This window comes from Osmerus mordax, chromosome 23, assembly GCF_038355195.1.
Source record: "Osmerus mordax isolate fOsmMor3 chromosome 23, fOsmMor3.pri, whole genome shotgun sequence".
In the NCBI taxonomy this organism is placed as follows: domain Eukaryota; kingdom Metazoa; phylum Chordata; class Actinopteri; order Osmeriformes; family Osmeridae; genus Osmerus; species Osmerus mordax.
Genome location: NC_090072.1, coordinates 8,966,929 through 8,987,756, shown reverse-complemented (window position 1 = coordinate 8,987,756; position 20,828 = coordinate 8,966,929). Strand labels below are relative to the sequence as shown.

Here is a 20,828-nt window from a genome sequence, read left to right as displayed (position 1 = left end):
CAAGTGATAAACAATTCAAACAAAAATAATAATCCCAATAAAATCTCTGTTCAAGAGAGAAAACAACTTTAAAAGTAGGAAAACCCTTTTGAGATAAAATTACTTAAATGCTTCGGTAAAAAGGTAGGTTTTAAGCTGTCTTTTAAAAATGTCTAGAGTGTTTGCTTCCCTAATATTTATGGGTAATTTGTTCCATAGTTTTGGGGCGTTAATTGACAAAGGCTGAATCACCAATCTTCTTATGACTGCTTCTGGTGACCTCTAATAGGCCTGCATTTGATGATCGCAGTGTTCTAGCTGGTGCGTAGTTTATAAAGGAGTTAGCAATGTAGCTAGGTCCTTTTCCGTGTAGAGCTTTGTATGTGAGGAAAAGGACCTTAAAGTCAATTCTGAAGGTAACAGGGAGCCAGTGTAAAGTAGCTAGGACAGGACTAATGTGTTCTCTCCTTTTAGTTTTGGTTAATAATCTAGCTGCAGAATTTTGAATGAGCTGTAGTCTTTCAGTGGTTTTCAACCAAAGCTGAAGGCTTCATTCAGGTTCTGATTGTGCTGTGGTTGATCGATAACAGCAGGAAGTGCAACATGGCGAATAAATTGTGATTGACTTCAGTACTAACAGAGGCAATATGGTTAATTAGTAGCTCTGGGGATCCTTTATTAACTAGTGATTGATATAGTAATAAGCTCTGTGGGCAATTAAAACATGAACTGATAAAATATAGACATCTAACTTGGATGGCCATTTTGGAAATTGGGGAAAACTATCTCTTGGGAAGCATTTATGAATCTGTCACAATTTGAGAATTTTAATTGGGCTTTTTTTTTAAAGCCCAAATGTTTGTTTGTCTGCTGAAGCAAATTAGTTTGGCGTTGCATTTGTATTTTGTTTAATTGAGTTTATAATGAGAATAATTTCTTCATCCCTTTTTGGGTGTGCTTCTGTCTTTCATCAAGCTAGGGTCTCTCACTGGTTGTAGTAGCCCAAACGTACAGTTTCATAGTAACACATCTACATGAACACACTTTTTTTATTTCCTGTGCCCAATATGTTCCCAATGTCTCGATGCTGATATATGCAATCGAATGAAACAAACATTTTCAAGACAGCCCCGCACTATGAAGCAGTTAGAATAAGTATGAGGAATTCCTTTGAGAAATGACAATGGTGGATTTTTTTAATTGACAATTTAATGTCTTCAGCCATCCATGTCTAGGTTTGGAAAGAAAAGCAAAAAGACAGATTTAACTGTTTAATATCCAAGTTTCTCACAATTGCAACTTTAATTGACAGATGCGTATCTCCTGACTGACGATCACACAAGTTTTTAACCTTGAATTATGCCACATTCAATCTGAATTTGTTTTATAACAAGCCTTGATCAAATCATTTTCAGCTGAAAGAACCACTATTATGAATATAATTCTCCATATCAATGTAAAATAAAAGCCAATGGATGTCAAGGAAGCAATCACTGACAGTAAATTGTTCAATCACACTGGGCTTATACGTATGTACCCAGAGTATGTCCCCTCTGTGTTGCAAATATGTGAAATAAATTCTACCTACTATAGGTTGACCTAGTCCAAATGGTTTATTATCTCACAAGGGGAAAGCCTGCTAAGTCATAACTGTGCCCTGGGGAAGATGTATTCAGTATTGTGCTTCTCTGAGAGTTACACACTGATCATAAAGTTTTCATGAGATTGCACAAAATTGTAAACAGCCAACAGCAGATTTTACTCCAGTCCTAACAGAATCAATCCACAGGAACTTCCATCTGGGACCTAGTTCTCAGCCAAGCCAGGACTTCTTTTCTAGGTTTACAGCAATTAGCAGACTCTCCCAAAATAGATACAGCACTCTATCTCCATGACTCAGTAGGCTAATTAGCATGTAAACTATTCTACGATGAATTTGCTTCTGGGGTTAGTTCCTTGACTGCCACCAAACTTGTTTACCTCTGTCCCTGCAGGACCCAGCACCACCTGTACGGAGGAGTCGTGCTACAATCAGGGCGTGTGTCTCCAGCAGTGGGAGGGCTTCACCTGTGACTGCACCATGACGTCCTATGGAGGCTCTTTCTGTAGCGACCGTAAGTAGAAAACACAATTTTGTATTGGTTGTGAATGGCTGTGGATGGGTGGTAGGTGAGATAGCTGCTGGATATAGTTAGCTTATCTGGGTTTTTAAAAAGAAGTTTGGGGACGGTTGTTATATTGTCATCAGGTTAGGACGTGCTTACGGTTACATTGTGGTTGTGCTCTGGACACCTCTACCACCTATTTGCCGCGTTTGCTTTTCTTCTGCTCATTTTAAGAGCGGTAGCTTGGGAACGACTTCTGAGATATGATAGGTTACTAGGTCATTTACCACTGTCAAGGTCTTTTAAAATTGACAACATTCACAGAAAAATCCTATTGAGTTTGAGAGCCTCTCTATTCTCCCAGCTAGTGGATGGTTGAGAAGTCAGCATTGGTCAGTGTTTTCAGGCCGTCTTGAGGGCCCCAGGGTCTGACTGCTACAATGTGGGTGGCCCAACTCATTGATGCAGTAGGCTGAAGTCAAGAAATGAGAAGAGGTTCACGGTTTTGGTCTAAGGATATCAATCGGCATGCCAATTCTAAATTGTGTCGTACTAGGTTTTCCTGGTACAGGCGTGTGTGACATGAACAAGTCAGATCCGTTACATATACTGTTTTGCCTGTCAGACACCAGGTGAGAGGACGATCTAGTCATATTCAGGTTGACGGTGTCATACGGATGTGCTTGCAAAGGATTTATTATTGTTTACTGGAGGCTTATGAGGTGTTAGCAATAAGCCATAGCCCCCACAGGTTAGCTTTAAGATTGAATTGGGGCAAAGGGACATACTTACTGTACACTTATTTAGCACTTCACAGCTGATTTTGGAAGTGAAGTGAAGACTTTCAACACCGTCTCGTACAGGTGTCTGCAACAGATCCGCCAAGTTTTGAACGAGGAGCAGAACTGTCGCGCGTAGTTTTTGTTGTTGCTTCAGTTCTCGCTGTTGATAATAGTGTTAGTATGAACGATTTGTGATTGGCCTTGACAGTGCGTCGCTGATTAAAATGACGGCACAGCGCACTGTGCGCTTCCGGAAGGTTGGAATGGAGAGATAGAGAGAGAGAGAGAGAGAGAGAGAGAGAGAGAGAGAGAGAGAGAGAGAGAGAGAGAGAGGGGAGATAACAACCCCTCTCCATGACAGGAGAGAAACGGGACGACATCCCTCGCCCCTTCAGAGAGGACGATGTGGAGGGGCGGGGGGGCAGACGCCTGCGTTCTCCCAGCTCTGGGGCCGGCTTAGGTATTAGTGAGTTTGATATTCGTATTTCTCAAGATGGTAGATAGTAATATGTGGCGAGATGCCAGTAGGAGGGCTTCACGCTCATGCTGGGGAAACACCCGGAAGCCGTAGAGAGAAGCTCTTGAGTGTGTGTTTGTGTGTGTGCAGACAGAAAAAAAGAGGGAAATCTTTGCAGCAGCCAGCCACAAATCTATCCCATGTTACATTAGGAGCCACTTTCTGACTCACACCCAAAACATTTAAGCAATGAGGCATTAACAATGTTACGTAAATAGAATTGAAAAATGATTTGCTTCATTTGTATTTGAAGGAAAATCTGTAACTGTCAATCACAATATTTACTCGAGATCTGCCGTCCAGAGCTACAGTGGACATCCCAGTGGAGAACAATGTAATTTAGCTCCAATAACATTAGTTGTAGTAAGTAAGAAACATATGGAACATTTCTGTCAATCAATCTGTCAATGAGAGACCAACATCCTCATGGCTTTCACTGGGGTGAAATGTACGGAAAAGAAAATTGAGCACTGTGGCCAATTTGTCGAATGTACACTAGAATAAATTGCTTAGATGAAATTAACCAATACACCCTAACCTTTGTTGTTTGTAAACATAATGTTTATTAAGTATCCTGAGGTCTATCTGGCTGCTGGCAAGGTGTCCCCCTACCATAAGCTGGAAGTGTAATTTGCATACAGTGCTGTGTTGTTTGTTGTTGATTGTAGTTTTTCAGTGTTTTTTCCCCTGAACAATAAATACAGCCGAAGATTGATATTTTCTTACAAAGAATGACATCAGTCTACCTTGAACGTCTCAGTCCTTTTCACTTTTCAACTTGTTCAAAAGAGAGCTTATTGAAGACGTATCCTTGAAGACTTTCTCAGCTTTCAATGCATCATATGCAATACTTTGCTGAAAGCGTCACTTTCAAATCACGTTTTCGTCAAGCGATCCATCGACAAAGGTAGGAGTACGTACCGTATGTATTTGTGTGCACTCTTCGCCTCCCTGTTTGCAGATTCATCTTTTACTGTACTGTGTTTCCTGAAACAACTTACCACAGGTTGTATCAACGGTTCATATCCTCTCCAATTGTATTCAGGATTTTGGCGGTGTGTGTGTTGTTTCCTGATGTGGATTGTTTGAGGTGTGTATACCAGGACACTGGTGTCCTCTGCTTGAGGGACAGGTGGCATTGGTCTGCGCCCACACCATCTGTCTAATCAGAAAGTATGAATTTGTTTAATCAAATGGTAGGATTGAAGTACACGACACAAGTCACAAAGGAGCAGGTACTTGTTATTTCACTCTTAATTGCGCCCACGGCCTTAGTCCAGTGTTCACACACAGACACGCATATGCACACACACACACACTTAACCCCACGACAGAGATATGAAAATCAATTAAATTTTCTCTTTAAGAAGAAAAAAGACTTTGAATAGAATGACGGCTTTCCATTTAAAAAAAAAAAATTTGTAAGAAAAGAAGTACAGCTCCTGGAATCTTAAATTGCCATAATTATTCTCTCTGGGCTACTCGCAGGGCTCTTTGTGGCCCTGCAGGCCTCCTCTTCCACAGTTGTGAGGAGAGCAGAGAGGGCCTTTTGCAGTGGTAGCGTGTGTTTGTGTGGCTCATCTGAGTTGCTCTATCACCACAGCCAGATGGCTGCAGTGGAGATGAGGCTCATGAAAGGGTGAGCAAGACACACATTTAAGTGCACACAAACACACACACACACACACACACACACACACAGACAGACAGAGTGGCAGTCACATAGTCCACACACAGTTTTGTAATGACGGATGCACAAAATAACTTATTGTTTATAATGCTTTGCCAGGACTGGAAAGGCTTCTTAATGAATTGTCTTCAAATTGCACTTATCTAATGTTTCCCTGTTAAGGAAACCCTGCTACAGTGACTGTCAATGTATCAGAGGCGTTGTTAGACATACAACTCTATTGGGGCACAGGCCCCTATTCATATCCCTTTTTTTTTAACTGCTTTGATTTTACAAGCGTTGATAGGTATACTGCGTTAATTTTTTCTGGGATTATCAATATAAACGAATGCACTGACTAATAAAGTAAATTGTTAAAACTCAAACTTTAGATTTTACTGGGGCACAGCAGATTTATACTGGGGCACATGCCCCAGTAAAAAGGGTCTAACGACGCCCCTGCAATGTATGAATACAAATAAACAGCAAATGTTTACTCCTCGACAGGTCTGCAAACGCCTTTGTAAACCGAGATTTGTTAAAACGTTTGTTAACCGAGACCGTAGGTCGAGGTTTACAAACAAATCGTTTTAACAAAGCGACAAAGCGTTTGCTGACCTGTCGAGGAGTAAACATTTGGTTTCTTATATACTACAACAATACGTGGGAAGAGCACAAATCAAACAGGTCGAATCTGGAGCAGACGCCATGTTGTCAACAATCAGCTGCACTTGCACTGTTGACGTCACTACACCTCCAAGGCAACATATCAACAACATCAATTCGTTTTCTGTCTGCTTCAGATACTTTTTTTAAACGCGAAGCGATTGCGGGGCGTTTGCGGACCTGTGCAGAAACCATATTTGGTTGTTTTAGTTTTTTTTTGGGCAACTTAGGCTACTTTGTTGCCGAGCAAATGCTACGTTGTTAAGGTCAATGGCTACATCTCCAAGGCAACCGCTTGTTGCTAGGTCCATAAAGCCGTTTATTTACCTCTGCGAACATTCGGGAGGTATATAAACGGTATTATTAACTTTTGAGAACGTCTTCTGGACCAATAGGAACAGCGTATTGGTCCAATTATTACACTAGTATATAAGAAACAAATCTGCGTTTCGAATTTTAAGACTAGAAAAAGAACCTTTGATTACAAGTATGACAGGTGTAACCATAGATATATCTATGGGTGTAACCCTTTTAGAACAAAAACAAAAAGTGTTCAAATGTCCCCATTAATTCAATCATCATCATCTTAACTGACACACAACGAGACATTCCGGTTGAATCCTTGAATAGCTTGAACGCACGTGTCAGAATCCATCCCGAGGTACGTCTCTTTTAGGCTTCCTACATCTTCACTGTCTGGCGGGGGGAACACAGGGGTGTTGTGCTGCTAATGCTCGGGGTACAGATTGTTCATGTCCTTTGTCACGCAAACTCTCCTCTGTTATGTGTGGCCGGCGACACAGTCACTTCTAGGACCCGATGCTCTCCATAGTAGAGTACCTGACCTGTTTAGTAAGTACCTGTTTAATTGAGAGATAACTGGAGACTTGTGTGCATATGAAAGGTTTGTTGACATCAATAAATGGTTTGCGTAGCTTTGGTTACCTTTGAAATATTTAGTTCTAACGATGCAACAGATATTGCAAGTTCCATGTTCAAAGCACGCCTATCCAAATGACTAATTAAGGTCATTTAATTTGAAAGTAAAATGCTCAGTTTTGCACTAGTTACAGTCACACAAAACTGTAAACCCCCACACATGTCGCTTCTCAAATATTCACTCATGAGACAGGCGTTCTCGATTGACAGTCGGATGGCGGTGCAGGTGTTTGCCGAGGTTAATGGTCACCACAGACCTCAGCTCTGGAGACGCAAGAAATCCTGTTCCCATCTGTCGAAATTCATCTCCATTTGAGTTCCTGTCGGCTGCACACTTTCTTTGTGTGGAGAGTTTGAGACAGAGTCATTCCAAGAGGTCGTTTCAGAGCCTGGTCCTACTGGAGATGTTCCTTGGTTTGTAGAGGGGCCGTTGTATGTGCCTTGGGAGGTTTCGTCTGAGTGGCTGATGCAGGTGCGAGTCGGATGCAGGAGGAAATTGGTGATCACTTTGTGGGCAAACATCGTGACACGTGTTTGAGTGTGCAAGAACAGGTGAACAAACAAATAAGACAGTCACTCTCTCTCTCCCTCTCTATTTCTGTTGCTCGTAGGCACTCACCAATTCTCCCACATATATTTCCTCTGTGCAGTTCCTTTCTGCCACCATGTACACCACTTACACACACACACACACACACAATCACAAATCCTGTGAGCTTTTGTTTGTTATTCAGCTGCAGTGGCATGTGATTGACTGGCCTATTTGTTTTTGCGTTGCTTCTGAGTGGAACACTTGGTATTCCACTGTAAGTGAGTCAGAGAGTGCCTGTGTGTCTATGCATACCACATGTGGCTTATGTTACGAGGAGTATGTGTGTGTGCATGTGTCTGTATGTGAGACGAAGTGACGGAGAGAAAAGCTTGAGCAAATTTGTAAACGCTGCCGTATTTTCCATGGTTGTAACTAGTAGGCTATGTGTCGTATACGCTTGGCATGACAACAACTGTACTCCAGTATATTTGGAGGTTGGCTATTTGTCTTTCATATCTGCTTGAAAACAGCTTCCTTTTATTGACAAAGCACATTCTCATAAGTTTGCCGTCTACAATGTGAATGCACATTCCCTATCAGCATTACATTGTGTTTAACTACACAACACTTACTTGTGTAGTAACTTGCATCTGACTTTCTTTGCAGTTGTTTGAAACAATTCAAGAGAATTCACAACAATCCTAGCAGTGACCCTAACTATAATCCTAACCCTAGCCTTTAGCCTAAAAAGCGTGAGACATTTTAATGCCTACATGAATTGACTGCACCTGCATCAAATGGCATTCTGTAAACAAAGAAATGCAGATAATTGATAATTCATAGTCCCAAATCCTTTCGAGATGTAATAAGTACTCAAACACTATGTGTGTGTGGTGTGTGTGTTTGTGTGTGTGGTTGGGTAGGTATGAGAGAGAGAGAGAGAGAGAGAGCACATGAATACATTTTGCACGTGCGTTTGCTTGCATTGTTCTAATGAAGCCAGTTGCTGCTGCTCCATCTCGTAAGGCATACTAAGCGTCTCTCTCCCCTATCTCTCTCACCCTCTCTCCACCTCTTTCTCTCACAAATCTCTCACACTCCCCCTCACACACACACACACACACACACAAGTCATATCCAAACAAGGGCCCAACCCGACTTTAACCACCTTTCGCTTCAAACCTCACCCACTGCATTGAGATTGCCGGCTCCACCACTGCCAGGCAAACAAGGCACGGGGCACGGGCTTCGGAAAAAGAGATTGGACTTAACAGCCATTACTCACACGAAGCAACAGCCTCTCTCCATCTAGCCCTGCTCCACCTCCACCACCCTGATGAGAGGCGATCATCGAGATGCATGCCCTGTCATGCGCCTTCATACAGAGACCCAGCAAGCCATCATCAGTGTGTGGTCCTGTCCAATCCAAACCAGAGAACACTTCAGATAAGCCTGGTCGCCTGTTGAGAAGCATGAGAGGGAATAGGGACCGCAGGGTTCACTTCTTCATTTTGGGGATGACTGTCTAACACCAGTCAGCTTCAAAGAACCGAGACGGGCTGAGATGGGGGTCGGTGTGACCTAAACACAAAGCAACACGGACCGACAGCGTCTTGGTGTTAGCCCCAGCTGAAACACTGAGTGTGTCTACTCAGGAGGAATTAGTAAACGGGACTGGATGTCACTCTATGGACACGAATCCTAAAAAAAAAAACCTTCCCCCAAACCCACGATCCAATAAAGGAAATCAACGTGCTTCACTGGAGAAGTCGTGAGGGACACTAAGCAAGCATGACTGTGCATGCCTGCTCTCCCATGGAACATTTCTCTTGATCTATTTCCCTCTCTGTCTCTGTCTCTCTCTCTCTCTTGTTTTCTAGGCTTGTTGTTGTTTATATCTTTCCCCTCCTCCTACAATGCCTCTTGAGTCTTTTCACTCGCTCGCTCGATCTCTCTGTCTCTCTCTCTCTGTCTCTCTGTCTCTCTCTGTCTCTCTCTCTCTCTCCCTCTTTCCTTTTCTTCACCATGTTCCTTAGGCAGGCCCTTAGAGGTAGCGCACGACCCCAGCAATTAATGAGCACCTCATTAGACGAGAAACATGGCGTGAACTTCACATAATTGCCTGCCTGTGTTTATGCTTGCCCGTAAACACGACCAAGGCATTGCAATATTTGAGGGAACCTTCCATAAAAAAAGGCAAAATAGAAAGCTGAAGAGGTCACTATCTTTGGGGACCAGAAACTGTGGGCATGAAAAGGAGGGGCAGGCGGGCAGGAAGAGGAAGAGATGGAGAGCGAGTGGATGAAATAATGTTTGGGCATTGAGAGCCAATTTTGACTTCCTTGGAAGAGTGGAAGGAAAGCCCATTGAGTCTGGAGTCACGGTGTTTGAAAGCTAGGAAAGGATTGGTCAAGGGTTGATGGAGGCATTCTCTGGTATTTCATTGAAATGGTGGTCTGAGAATGTAACACAAACCCTATGGACAGGTACTTGTTGGTCTGCTACTGGATCAACAAATCATTTATACAAGTTAACAAATGATTATGTCGTTAGACTTGATTCGTTTTCTAATAAGATATTGTATTCAACTCATTAGAGTACATTTTATTCGGACTTCGTTTTCACCTGCGTTCCAAACCAAAGCCCGTAGCAATCTAACTTAGCATCCTCCTTTTTTTACCAAGTCTCAAAATGACTTTTTGCAACTGAGATATCAATTAGTTCCTCGATTGCCTCCCTTTCTCCCGTTTCCATCTATTTGCTAGGTGTGTGTGTGTGTATGTAATTAGCTTTGGCAGGTTAGCCTAGCATCTGTCATGTCCTGAGGGCTGGAGTGCTCCACTCCTCAATCCCATTGGACGATGCAGACCTCAACTCTGTCCGCTTTTCTGGAGGAGCAGAAGATATTTTCAAGCCGTCCCTTAGTAATTACCAAACTGATTGCTTCTTAACTGTAACATGTATTAAAGGGCAATTAATGGCTTCTGTAATTGCTTCGAGACCGTTCTCTCCACTTGCAAAGTTTGATCAAAGACGGGGTGTTATACTACACAGTGAAGAAGGGGGTGGGAGGGAGAACAGGGAGGGAGAAGGAGGGAAAAAAGGAAAGGCAGGAAAGTAAAACAGCAGGAAAGCAATTACTTCTTGGAGCGCCGGGCTATATTAGTAAATTGTGTTGTTGACGGTTTGTAAATCACAGTGCCAAATGTCTGATCAACATCAACACTGGCCTGGAATGGGTTCACAAGCAAGTACACACACAAACACACACATACACACACACACACTCCACAATAATGACAATAAAGACACCTTTTTCTCACACAAATGTACTCATAAACGTGAACACACACATCCCACATAAACGTACACGCAGGCATTGGATAGCCTTTTTTAATTGTACAGTGTCTTTGTACAATACATGTACTCTGCCAGGTACATGTCAGCTCACACTGTCTGACTGTGAGAAGGGTCTGGCTTGCTTTTGAAAATCCACAACAGTTTGTCAGTTCTTTCACCGATTCCATCCACTCAAATGCTCAATATCACTCATTGTGTGACTGACTATGATCTTGGTTGGACAAGAAGAATTTGCATTGAATCCGTTTGCCTTGGACAATGCTCCCCAACCTGTGGATATAGTTTTGGTATGTTGCGATATTATACAATCATTCTGATTGTCAAAGCTTTTGAGACATTTTGTTAGGCGGTTCAGAATGCACCATGCACTGTGAATGCTCGAGTGTCTTACTGGACAAGACAACTTGTCTTACTGGACAAGACAACTTGCTCCCGATTCCTCTCTTTCTTTGACTTACATTTACATTTTACATTTAGCCATTTAGCAGACAGTCTTATCCAGAGCGACTTACAGTAAGTACAGGGACATTCCCCCGAGGCAAGTAGGGTGAAGTGCCTTGCCCGAGGACACAACGTCATTTCGCACGACCGGGAATCAAACTGGCAACCTTCAGATTACTAGCCCGATTCCTTAACCGCTCAGCCACCCGACTCCTGACTTGTGAAGTAAGCTCAAGTGGAAATGCAATGCAGTTTTGCCAGACAAACCATAGACTCAGCCAGCAGAGGTTTGCGTTCACACAAAGTGTGTATAAAAATGCAGAAAGTGGCTCCATTCTCTCATATTCCATGTAGGTCTGCTCAAATACGACATGTTTTGCGTACCCTTTTTTGCTGGCATTTTTCTTCCTTTCTACTCTTTCAACTCCCCCCCTCATGTCAGCAAAGCAGTTCCTGTAGAGTGTGAGAGAGACGGGGGACGGGGGGGGTCACACTCCCTCCAACGGTGGATGGAGGTGGTTGGGATTGTAGAGAGGTAATGGCGGGCTGATGTGAATGGAAGTAACAGGAGGTTTTTCGCTGTGCTCGACGTCAGGGGTGCTCTTTGAGAACAAAATTGGGCCCGCACTTAGGGCCCGCCTTTTATGACATCATCGCCCTCCCCCTCCCACCTGTTCGCCCGTTCTAGAAATAACGTGTACACAAGGAAACACACGCATGCACACACACACACACACAGGCATAGACAGCCACAAATGCATGCACACAAGTGTGCACACGCAGCTTCAATACTGCTCACAGCACTCCCTCTCTCTCTCCCCTTCCCTACGTGCTCCATCTCTTGTCAGCGATTGTGTGGACTGTGAGCAAATCAATACCCATCTTGGCTAACCTGTAGACAGCCTAGCCTGCATTTTCCACAGATCAGTGCTGTTGTAAAACACCTCAAGCCCATCGTGCAGGGTTGCAGAAGTTCACGTGGAAAACATATGCCAACACACACACATATGCACACACACACACGCACGCGCACGCACAAACCAAAAACAGGATTCGCGTTAAAGGCCGCTAACCAGCCAAGACGTGCTCTCTCCATCTCTTCGTCGCTCTATCACACCCACACCCTTCATGTTCTCCTTCATCCTCTGTGCTAATCTGTCCCACGGACAGACCATGCAGCCAGCTGCAGCCAGCACCCAGACCCATGCAGGGAGTGCAGGGGAAGGCTGGGAAACACCCTGTGGTAGATCAGGGTTGCCAGGGGAGTCCTTTGTCTTCTCCAGCCTTGCAGTGAAGGGAGATATACTGTATAGTGGGCACACAGTGGGTCCAGTACAAACATACAGGGATGGGAAGTTATTCATGTCTCGTCTTGGTTGCAAACTAACAAACAACATGTTTCGTCACACTCGTATATGTGTCAGGAGCAAAGAGTCCCCCAAACACATACACGCGCATGCATGCGCACGCTCTCTCTTTTGACGGTAAACATAAGCTGCTCAAACACAGAGCCACACACACACGTTCACACTTGACTGAACACAGTGAGCCATCAGTACTGGTCGCTGGTGTCAGGTCGCAGATATAAAAACATTTGAAAACTGACCGGACATTTGAATTTCTCACCACTGTGGTTTTCAATGCATTGCTGTGTGTGCAAAAGTGTGTGTGCAAAAGTGTGTGTGCAAAAGTGTGTGTGTGAGAGAGAGAGCAGGAAGGAACAGTTTGTCATTAGAAACACTGACAGCTTGAAATAATGGCTCATGCTGCAGGGGTGTTTACATGCCTAGACCACAATACTATGGGATGTAAGATATTATTCTCAGAATAGTGTGTCCTGTAATATCACACACACACACACAAACACATACACCCACACACACCAAGCGCAAATCAGAAAGTCACTGTTCCCCCAGGGTTTCTGTCAAAAGCCAGACACTAACCGATCCTGACATAGTATTATAGATCATCGGGCCTGGCACAAACACACACACATCCCAAAAGGCACACGCACATTCTCACACCTATACACACACCAGCACACACACACACGTTCTCTCATCAATACATACACACACCCATACACTCACGGGCATGAACACACACACACGCATACATACACACAAACATTCACACACCAAAACATACACATACCTACACACTCACAAACACACACACACATTCTCACACCAATACATACACATACCTCTACACTCACAAACACACATGCACACACACTCACACACCTAAACATAAGACAATCATTACAGTTCTTTCCCAGGGGCTGAGCTGCCGATATGATGAGAAGCACAGTCTCTTCTCTCCTCTCCCGAGAACTCCCTTATGGGCCCTCAGTGCTGCTCCAGTGCTCCTCACAGTCACTGTCCAGCTATGGATCTTAACCTCACCTTCCCTCTCAAACACCAATAGAGTTGTTGATGTAGAAGAAGGGACCCTTTTACTTTAAAGCTGCTCATTTTTACTAAGTGTGAGTACGTGCACACATCAGTCTTCATTCTTTAGAGAGATACATAATGTGTATGTTGTTTTGTTATTTCTTAACAGATCTTGCAGAACAGGCTACCATCTGTGTTGAATGTCAAAGGGTGACCATTTTGAGACAGTTACAGAATGATTCTGGCTAGTGAGGAGATACACACAGACAGGATGGACAGGATGAATCATTCAAATCCCTTCCAAGCTCTGATATACATTTAACTGCATAGATCCATTCTGTGACGTTTTTATGGATCTCTCTTTCTCGCTCACTCATGTTCTCGTTCTCGTTCTCCCTACCCACCAAGATACGCATTGATTTTTTATGGTGTTTTGCGGTTATTGCGTTTTGTCCGGGGAGCCCGCAACGGCAAATCCTATTGATATTTGGTTTTTCACGAGCAGCCGTGTGTAAAGGCTTATTATTTACAGCCATGATGGCGCTGGCCTTAAAGCCTCACCTTCACCAGGAACAATCCCTGGTGCTCATTTGATCAAGACCTGATGATTTCAATGAGTGGATCGAGGCTGTGTTGAGAGGTGGAGGAGGTATGTGCACGTGTGCGCGCGTGTGTTTGGGCGCAAATTTGTGTGTTGGCAATTGTATTTGTGTTATTCGTGATGAGTTTCCAACACGATCAGTTCATTTAATAAATCCCTTTGATTTTGTCAAAGAGACATATCAAGGGAGAGGGGGAGTGAGAGTGTGTGAGAGAAATGGATAAAAAAAATGACACCCTCTGGTTAACATTTCTTTGGTGTTCAGGAAGTTTCTCAACTATGCATATACAAATGCATAATCTAGTAAAGGAGTCGCTTCCTCAACCTTGTATGTATTAGAAATCGGTTTCTAGCTAAATGATAAGTAATTTTTCTTCACTGGTATCTTATGATACTCCGATCTGTTTCGAACAGTGACCCTTCTCAATGTGGTGTCATGAGAAGAATGCAGTGTTCTGAGAAACACACAGATCAATAACTCCTCAGCCTCACACAGTCATCATCCAATCAAACATGGATCAATGCACTACATTTCCCACCCCACGGCTTCTCATTCATTTATGTGGGATTGTAGACGCTCAATTCATGGCACCTATAATCCAAATGGTGGAGTGCCAATTATCTGACATTATCAATATCAATTTACTGATCTTTCTACCCGACTTTAACATGAATGACCTGTTATTGATCGGAGATGGTGTGCATCTGCATGACCCACTTTTGCAGTCACACAACAGGGAAATCAGACACACCAAGTCTCTGATTTTACAGTAAAATGTAGAGAGAGAGAGAGAGAGAGAGAGAGAGAGAGAGAGAGAGAGAGAGAGAGAGAGAGAGAGAGAGAGAGAGAGAGAGAGAGAGAGAGAGAGAGAGAGAGAAAAGACACTGAAAATTAAAGCAAATAAGAATTAGACTAAGAGAGTGACAAAGACAGAGAGAGAACCACTAGAAAAATGCTTTTGTCTCCCTATTATTTCTTGGTGTTGACTTTACCGTCACAATTCCTAATGGACATGGCCAGTTGAATGCTTCATGTTGATGGTGCCCATTGACAGGTAGTTAGTCCACTTCAGATTTTTCATGGGTCCATGGTGCATTTATTGCAGACATGAATACAATGGGCATATTATTATTCTCATGGCGTTGTGTTTAAGAAGATTAGTTGTTTGTTTTTGCACCACTCTCTCAGTGTGGAGATGTCTTTTCACATGTCTCCATCACTTCTCTCAAAGAAACACCTTAATTTGCAGTTACTCAATTTACTCAAGAGGGTAGAGGTGCAGGAGAAGAAATAACTGTTTAAAGCGTTCACATAAAGTACATTTTTTGGAGCTGCTATTCCCTAAATGTGATTCTTTAATGCTCCGCATGAAACGCTGTATTTGCATTAAACAGGAAAGGGTTCTCTCGTGCTGCATAAAAAATAAGGAGACAATCACTTCTGAATGTCATGATGATGCATGATAGAAGATATTTTATCGAAATTCATGCCCCCCACGGCTGTATGGAGATCGCCAGTATAGAGATCCACTGGCTGTGTGCATCTTCCTCCAGCCTTACCGTCCTTGAGCTTAAGGAGAGAACATATTAGGTTAATGCCAGTGACAGCTTCATCTTGTGCGTTGTGCATTGAGCTCAGGATTCATGGGGAATGTCAACCCCGTCGGCAACGTGTATGATTCATTTCTCAATATCGACAATGCCAGGCGACATCATTTCTCATCATCATCTCTATATATAAAGTTCCCAGAGGAGTCCTTATCACTGGCAGTGTCTCAATGACAACTTTCCTATGTGCTTTTCCCCCAAAATGGACACCGGTTGATCGACATCCTCAGACACCATATGTTGATGTACTGTTGATACAGAAATAGTCCCTCCCACCCAAAAGACAACCATCCATCCTGGCTTCAAGCAGTGTCAGGAACCTTTCTGATGGGTATGAACCCCGTTGTGTAGTTGGGCCCTGCCGTATCTCGACCTGCAGGAGGTGAAGCGGTCCGTTTGGTTTCCCCGTATCTCAGCCGTCAGGGTGGTAGTCGTCGATGTATTATTGATGCGTGCGGGGGCCTTGTAAATAGAGCAGCTCTCCGTTCCTCACAGCACTGGCCGCTCAGCTGGAGTCCTATCGTCGGTGCCAAAATAGAGTAGGAGAAAGAGGAGAAGGAGGAGGAGAGCAGGGGGGTGGGGGGGGGGGGGGGTTGAGGTCGAGGGGGGACGATAAAAAAAAAAGGTTTTCTTATATATATATATCTTCGGTCAATATGTGTGTGTCTGGGGTGGGACGTGGGGATACTTTGTGTTTGCAAGAAAGAGCATACTGGGAATACAACAAGGTAGAAAGGCGTTTACACTGCAACATTCTGTGTTATTTTCCCTCAATCCAATCAAGAACTTGACCTTTTGCGCCTTTGAGAGTCGTAGCAGCTCCTGAATTGTGGAAGACGTAGAGGTCACAAGAGGGCTTTGTTGTTTTTAAGTCCTTTTTATGAAGTGGGGGGGAAGTAGGGGAGCAACTGAACGCAAAATGGAAAGTTGGGATGAGAAGATAAAGGAAGTTGGAGTGAAAGCATGATTGAACGAAGTGAGAGAAGCAGAGTCAGGAAAACAGAAGTAGTTCAACAGACCGATTAAGTCAGTCAGAGAGAGAAAGTGAAGGAGGGGGAGAACAGAGAAGAAGAGAGATTACACAAGAGTCAATGGGAGGTTTTTTTAATTCTAAACGCTGGGTGGAGCTGACCTTTCGTGGACCGTGGGGGGGGGGCGGGGAAGACTTTTTTGGGTGCACAGCCAGAGCTCTTGGTAAGTGCTGAGAATGTTGAGAGGGACATGTGTTTGTTACTGGGGTACTCACAGCGTTTTAAACACCATGACATTTCTGAAGTGACATGCAGACGCAACCTCTTCAGTGTTTAATGGCTTCACACGCTTCCATTACAGACCCATCAGAATCAGAATCAGAATCAGAAAGGGATTTATTCGCCATGAAAGTTTGCACAGACAAGGAATTTGCTTTGGCAGGAAGGTGCATACAATAAACATATACCTACAATTTAAATATGTGGACTAACTATACTAAGGGTACATAAACTAGCAGTACTAAGTGGGATAAATATAAGTTGCCGTAAATTACAATATAAAAATACAAAAATACAAATATTACAAAAAATACAAATGTACAAGATACCATGTTGTGGTGCAGTGCAAAAGCAGTGTGTTTTAAGCAATAAGTCATTTGAGTCAGTGTGGTCCCTTGGCCTTGTTGAAGAGGCCAACAGCGGAAGGGAAGAAACTGTTTTTGTGGCGTGAGGTATTGGTCCTGATAGACCGCAGCCTTCTGCCGGAGGGGAGTGACTGAAACAGGGAGTGTCCAGGGTGGGAGGAGTCGGCCACAATCTTCCTCGCTCGCCTCAGGGTCCTCGAGGTGTGCAGGTCCTCGAGGGTAGGCAGATTGCAGCCAATCACCTTCTCAGCAGTACGGATGATACGCTGCAGTCTGCTCTTGTCCTTGGCAGTGGCAGCAGCGTACCAGACGGTGATGGAGGAGGTGAGGATGGACTCAATGATGGCTGAGTAGAAATGCACCATCATTGTCTTTGGCAGGTTGAACTTCTTCAGCTGCCGAAGGAAGTACATCCTATGTTGTGCTTTCTTGATGAGGGAGCTGATGTTCAGTTCCCACTTGAGGTCCTGGGAGAGGATAGTGCCCAGGAAGCGGAAGGACTCCACAGTGTTGACTGGGGAGTCACACAGGGTGATGGGGGTGAGTGGGGCTGTGTTCCTCCTGAAGTCCACAACCATCTCCACTGTCTTAAGAGCATTGAGCTCTAAGTTGTTCTGGCTGCACCAGGTCACCAGGTACGCACCAACACAGGCGCATTGACCATCAAGTCATCCTTGGCTTTAAACCTCTTATTGTCCTGGGGTCATAATGGTTTCAAAACATATTCAAACCAAAGAAAATGATACAGAACACTAGTCTATATAGGAGACCAAGTAAATGGTCTTCTATATAGCATCCCAACATGACTCTAACCATTGACATTTGGGAAATGTCTACAAGCATGTCACAAGTTGCGTCTATTCTCTATTACCTCAGTCAATATGACTCAAGAAAATACTGATATTGGCTGTACCAGTCCCTGTGTGGTCCAAATACGTCAGAAAGGCAGAAGGTGAGAGATTAGAGCAAGACCAGCTCTATTTGTGTGCTATTCTTTACAGTTAGTGGATGTTTGGATAATATGGATATTGGAAAGAGCAGTTACTACATGTAATCAGTCTTTGCATCTTGGTTGAAACAAAAAAAAGCTTTTTCATGGGAGAAATGCCATCATTGGCCGTAACACTGGCCCAATGTCTCAAGTTGCACCATTTTCTTTTATTTCATGTCATCAACTGTGTGCACCTCAGCATCTAACATTTATTGCTGCCATAATTTCTCGCCATTGAAGACGAGGCGAGGGGGGGTTGCGAGATGATTTCCAGAAATCAAGGAACATTGTAAAACAATTAGAAATAGCATATTTTTGCCAAAATTTCAACAAGTTAAAAATAGTAGTTAAATTAATGCATGCAAAGGAGTCAGGTGGCTGAGCGGTGAGGGAATCGGGCTAGTAATCTGAAGGTTGCCAGTTCGATTCCCAGTCATGCCAACTGACGTTGTGTCCTTGGGCAAGGCACTTCACCCTACTTGCCTCGGGGGAATGTCCCTGTACTTACTGTAAGTCGCTCTGGATAAGAGCGTCTGCTAAATGACTAAATGTAAAATGTAAATGTAAATAAAAAATCCATCAGCCTTTTGATTTTCCATTCTCTGTAAGTACGGCAAACCATCTGACATCCAACCAGGAGGACGCGTTAGTTGAACTGTCAAGCGACCGAAGACAGCGTTCTCAGCCAAGACACTGGCGGAGTTTTGGATTTCAGTGGAGAGGGAATACCCATGGTCGCGGGAACTAGGAGTGATGAGGGTGCTGCAGCACCCCCTGAATTTGAAATAATATGACTTGAAAATCCACCACCACGGCACAGCCCCTCAGTAGCGGACTGGCCATAGGGAGCACCGGGAGAAGAATAACGATGGAAAACCAGGCTAAGATACGTAAGGGTGGGGCTGAAGAGTCAAAAATAAATCACCTTTACTAGACAAGGTTTTACCAATTGAAAAACTGCTGTTTATTTTACACTAAAGCTCAAAAGATTTGGCTCACGCGCTATGCGCGCTCGCATTTACTATCAAACTCCCGAACTAGCATTACATCAAACTCAGAATGTGCATGCATTAACAGGTTAGCTGTGGTGGCATATACGGGGGCCGGTTCTGGTGGGCTGGTCTGGATCAGATGCAGGGCCTATTTTTACTCCCACGTATACATAAACCACCTCCGTGGATGCGGGGGTCGCGAGTCACTGGCACCATTATTTTAGGGGTAGTGGGCTGAAAAGTTTGAGAACCCCTGCTATACAAGACACTCATCTGACTTTATTTTGGTGATGTATACATTCATTTCACATTCTGTGTGATTATTCCTTTTCAAGTTTTTTGAATTGCCTCAGACATTTCTTTTCACAAAATACCTTTTTTTCAGTACAGTCGCGGTTTTAGCTTTAATGGCTCTCTCGGCGAGGAAACGTTCTACAAGTATTTCAGAACCCCCCTGCCCCCGTGCCCCCCTTACTTATTTGGTAGAATTTTGTAATGTGTCAGATTTTCCTAAATCCGCCACTGGTTCAGTACAGTGTAATCAACATTTATTTGGAAACCAAACTAATTATAGTTTTTTTAGCAACCATGGAAGGTAAAATACAATTGGGTTCTAAGAAGACATACGTGCATACTATTTGCATACACAGTGTTAAGAAATCGGCCCCTGGCATTTTGCTGCCCTTCAACTTTTACTCCAGTAATTAACTTAATGGATTATAAGTTGAGCTCTCCGACATCTCCTCCTGTCAAACAAGCAGAATAAAAATTATGCGATTGTGGGATTTACTGAGACACCAAGTGAAATCTCTGTGGCAGTGATTTTTTTCATTTAACATATCCTTTCTTTACAAGTAGTTAGCTTTATTTCTTAAAAGATTTTCCTCCTCTTTTACATCACATCAAGAAAAAAACACTTTTTTCCCATTTTCTTTTGTTTCCCCTTTTAACCTTTATTCCTTACATTTACATTTAGTCATTTAGCAAAGGCTCTTATCCAGAGCGACTTACAATAAGTACAGGGACATTCCCCCCGAGGCAAGTAGGGTGAAGTGCCTTGCCCAAGGACACAACGTCATTTTTGCACGGCCGGGAATCAAACTGGCAACCTTCAGATTACTAGCCAGATTCCCTAACCGCTCAGCCACCTGACTCCCTTCCATATCTACGTAATTAAAATGTCCCTCTCGTTATCTACTCTTCTTAAAAACGATGAACGCAGATGTCATGTCTATGTAGTCAGTGTCCATGCATGCAAAACCTAAATTAGATTTTCAGTTCAAACTTTAAACTCACGTTAGCCAGTATGCTAATGCAACCATCCTCATGCCACCTCATTGAAACAGAAAGCTTCAGGAAATACCTTCATGAACCCTGTTAAAATAAAATTTGCTATTTTACATCACTGCAGGGTTGGCCTTGGGCCTTGTCGACTCGTTTATTCTTCTTTTAAACATGGCTGAGACCATAGACACACATTACAGACCCCCAAATTCGTCTAGTTTGGCTTCACTTAGCCTCAACTGCATAGGCATCTTTGTGGGTCTCCTATAAAGTAGACTTGGGTTCTGCTCCAAACGTTTACAGTTTTATGACAAGATGCACCTTGGAGGGACCCTGTTTTGGCCTTAAGGA

General features: G+C 43.5%; 1 protein-coding gene across 1 annotated transcript in view; it reads left to right on the top strand.

Annotated features, from left to right (window-relative positions):
* Positions 1–20,828, top strand: part of nrxn2b (neurexin 2b) — a 437,850-nt gene that overhangs the window by 232,948 nt on the left and 184,074 nt on the right. Inside the window, exon 16 of the mRNA XM_067261168.1 lies at positions 1,974–2,093. Coding sequence (XP_067117269.1) covers positions 1,974–2,093 — 120 coding nt within the window. The remainder of the gene's footprint in view (positions 1–1,973; positions 2,094–20,828) is intronic.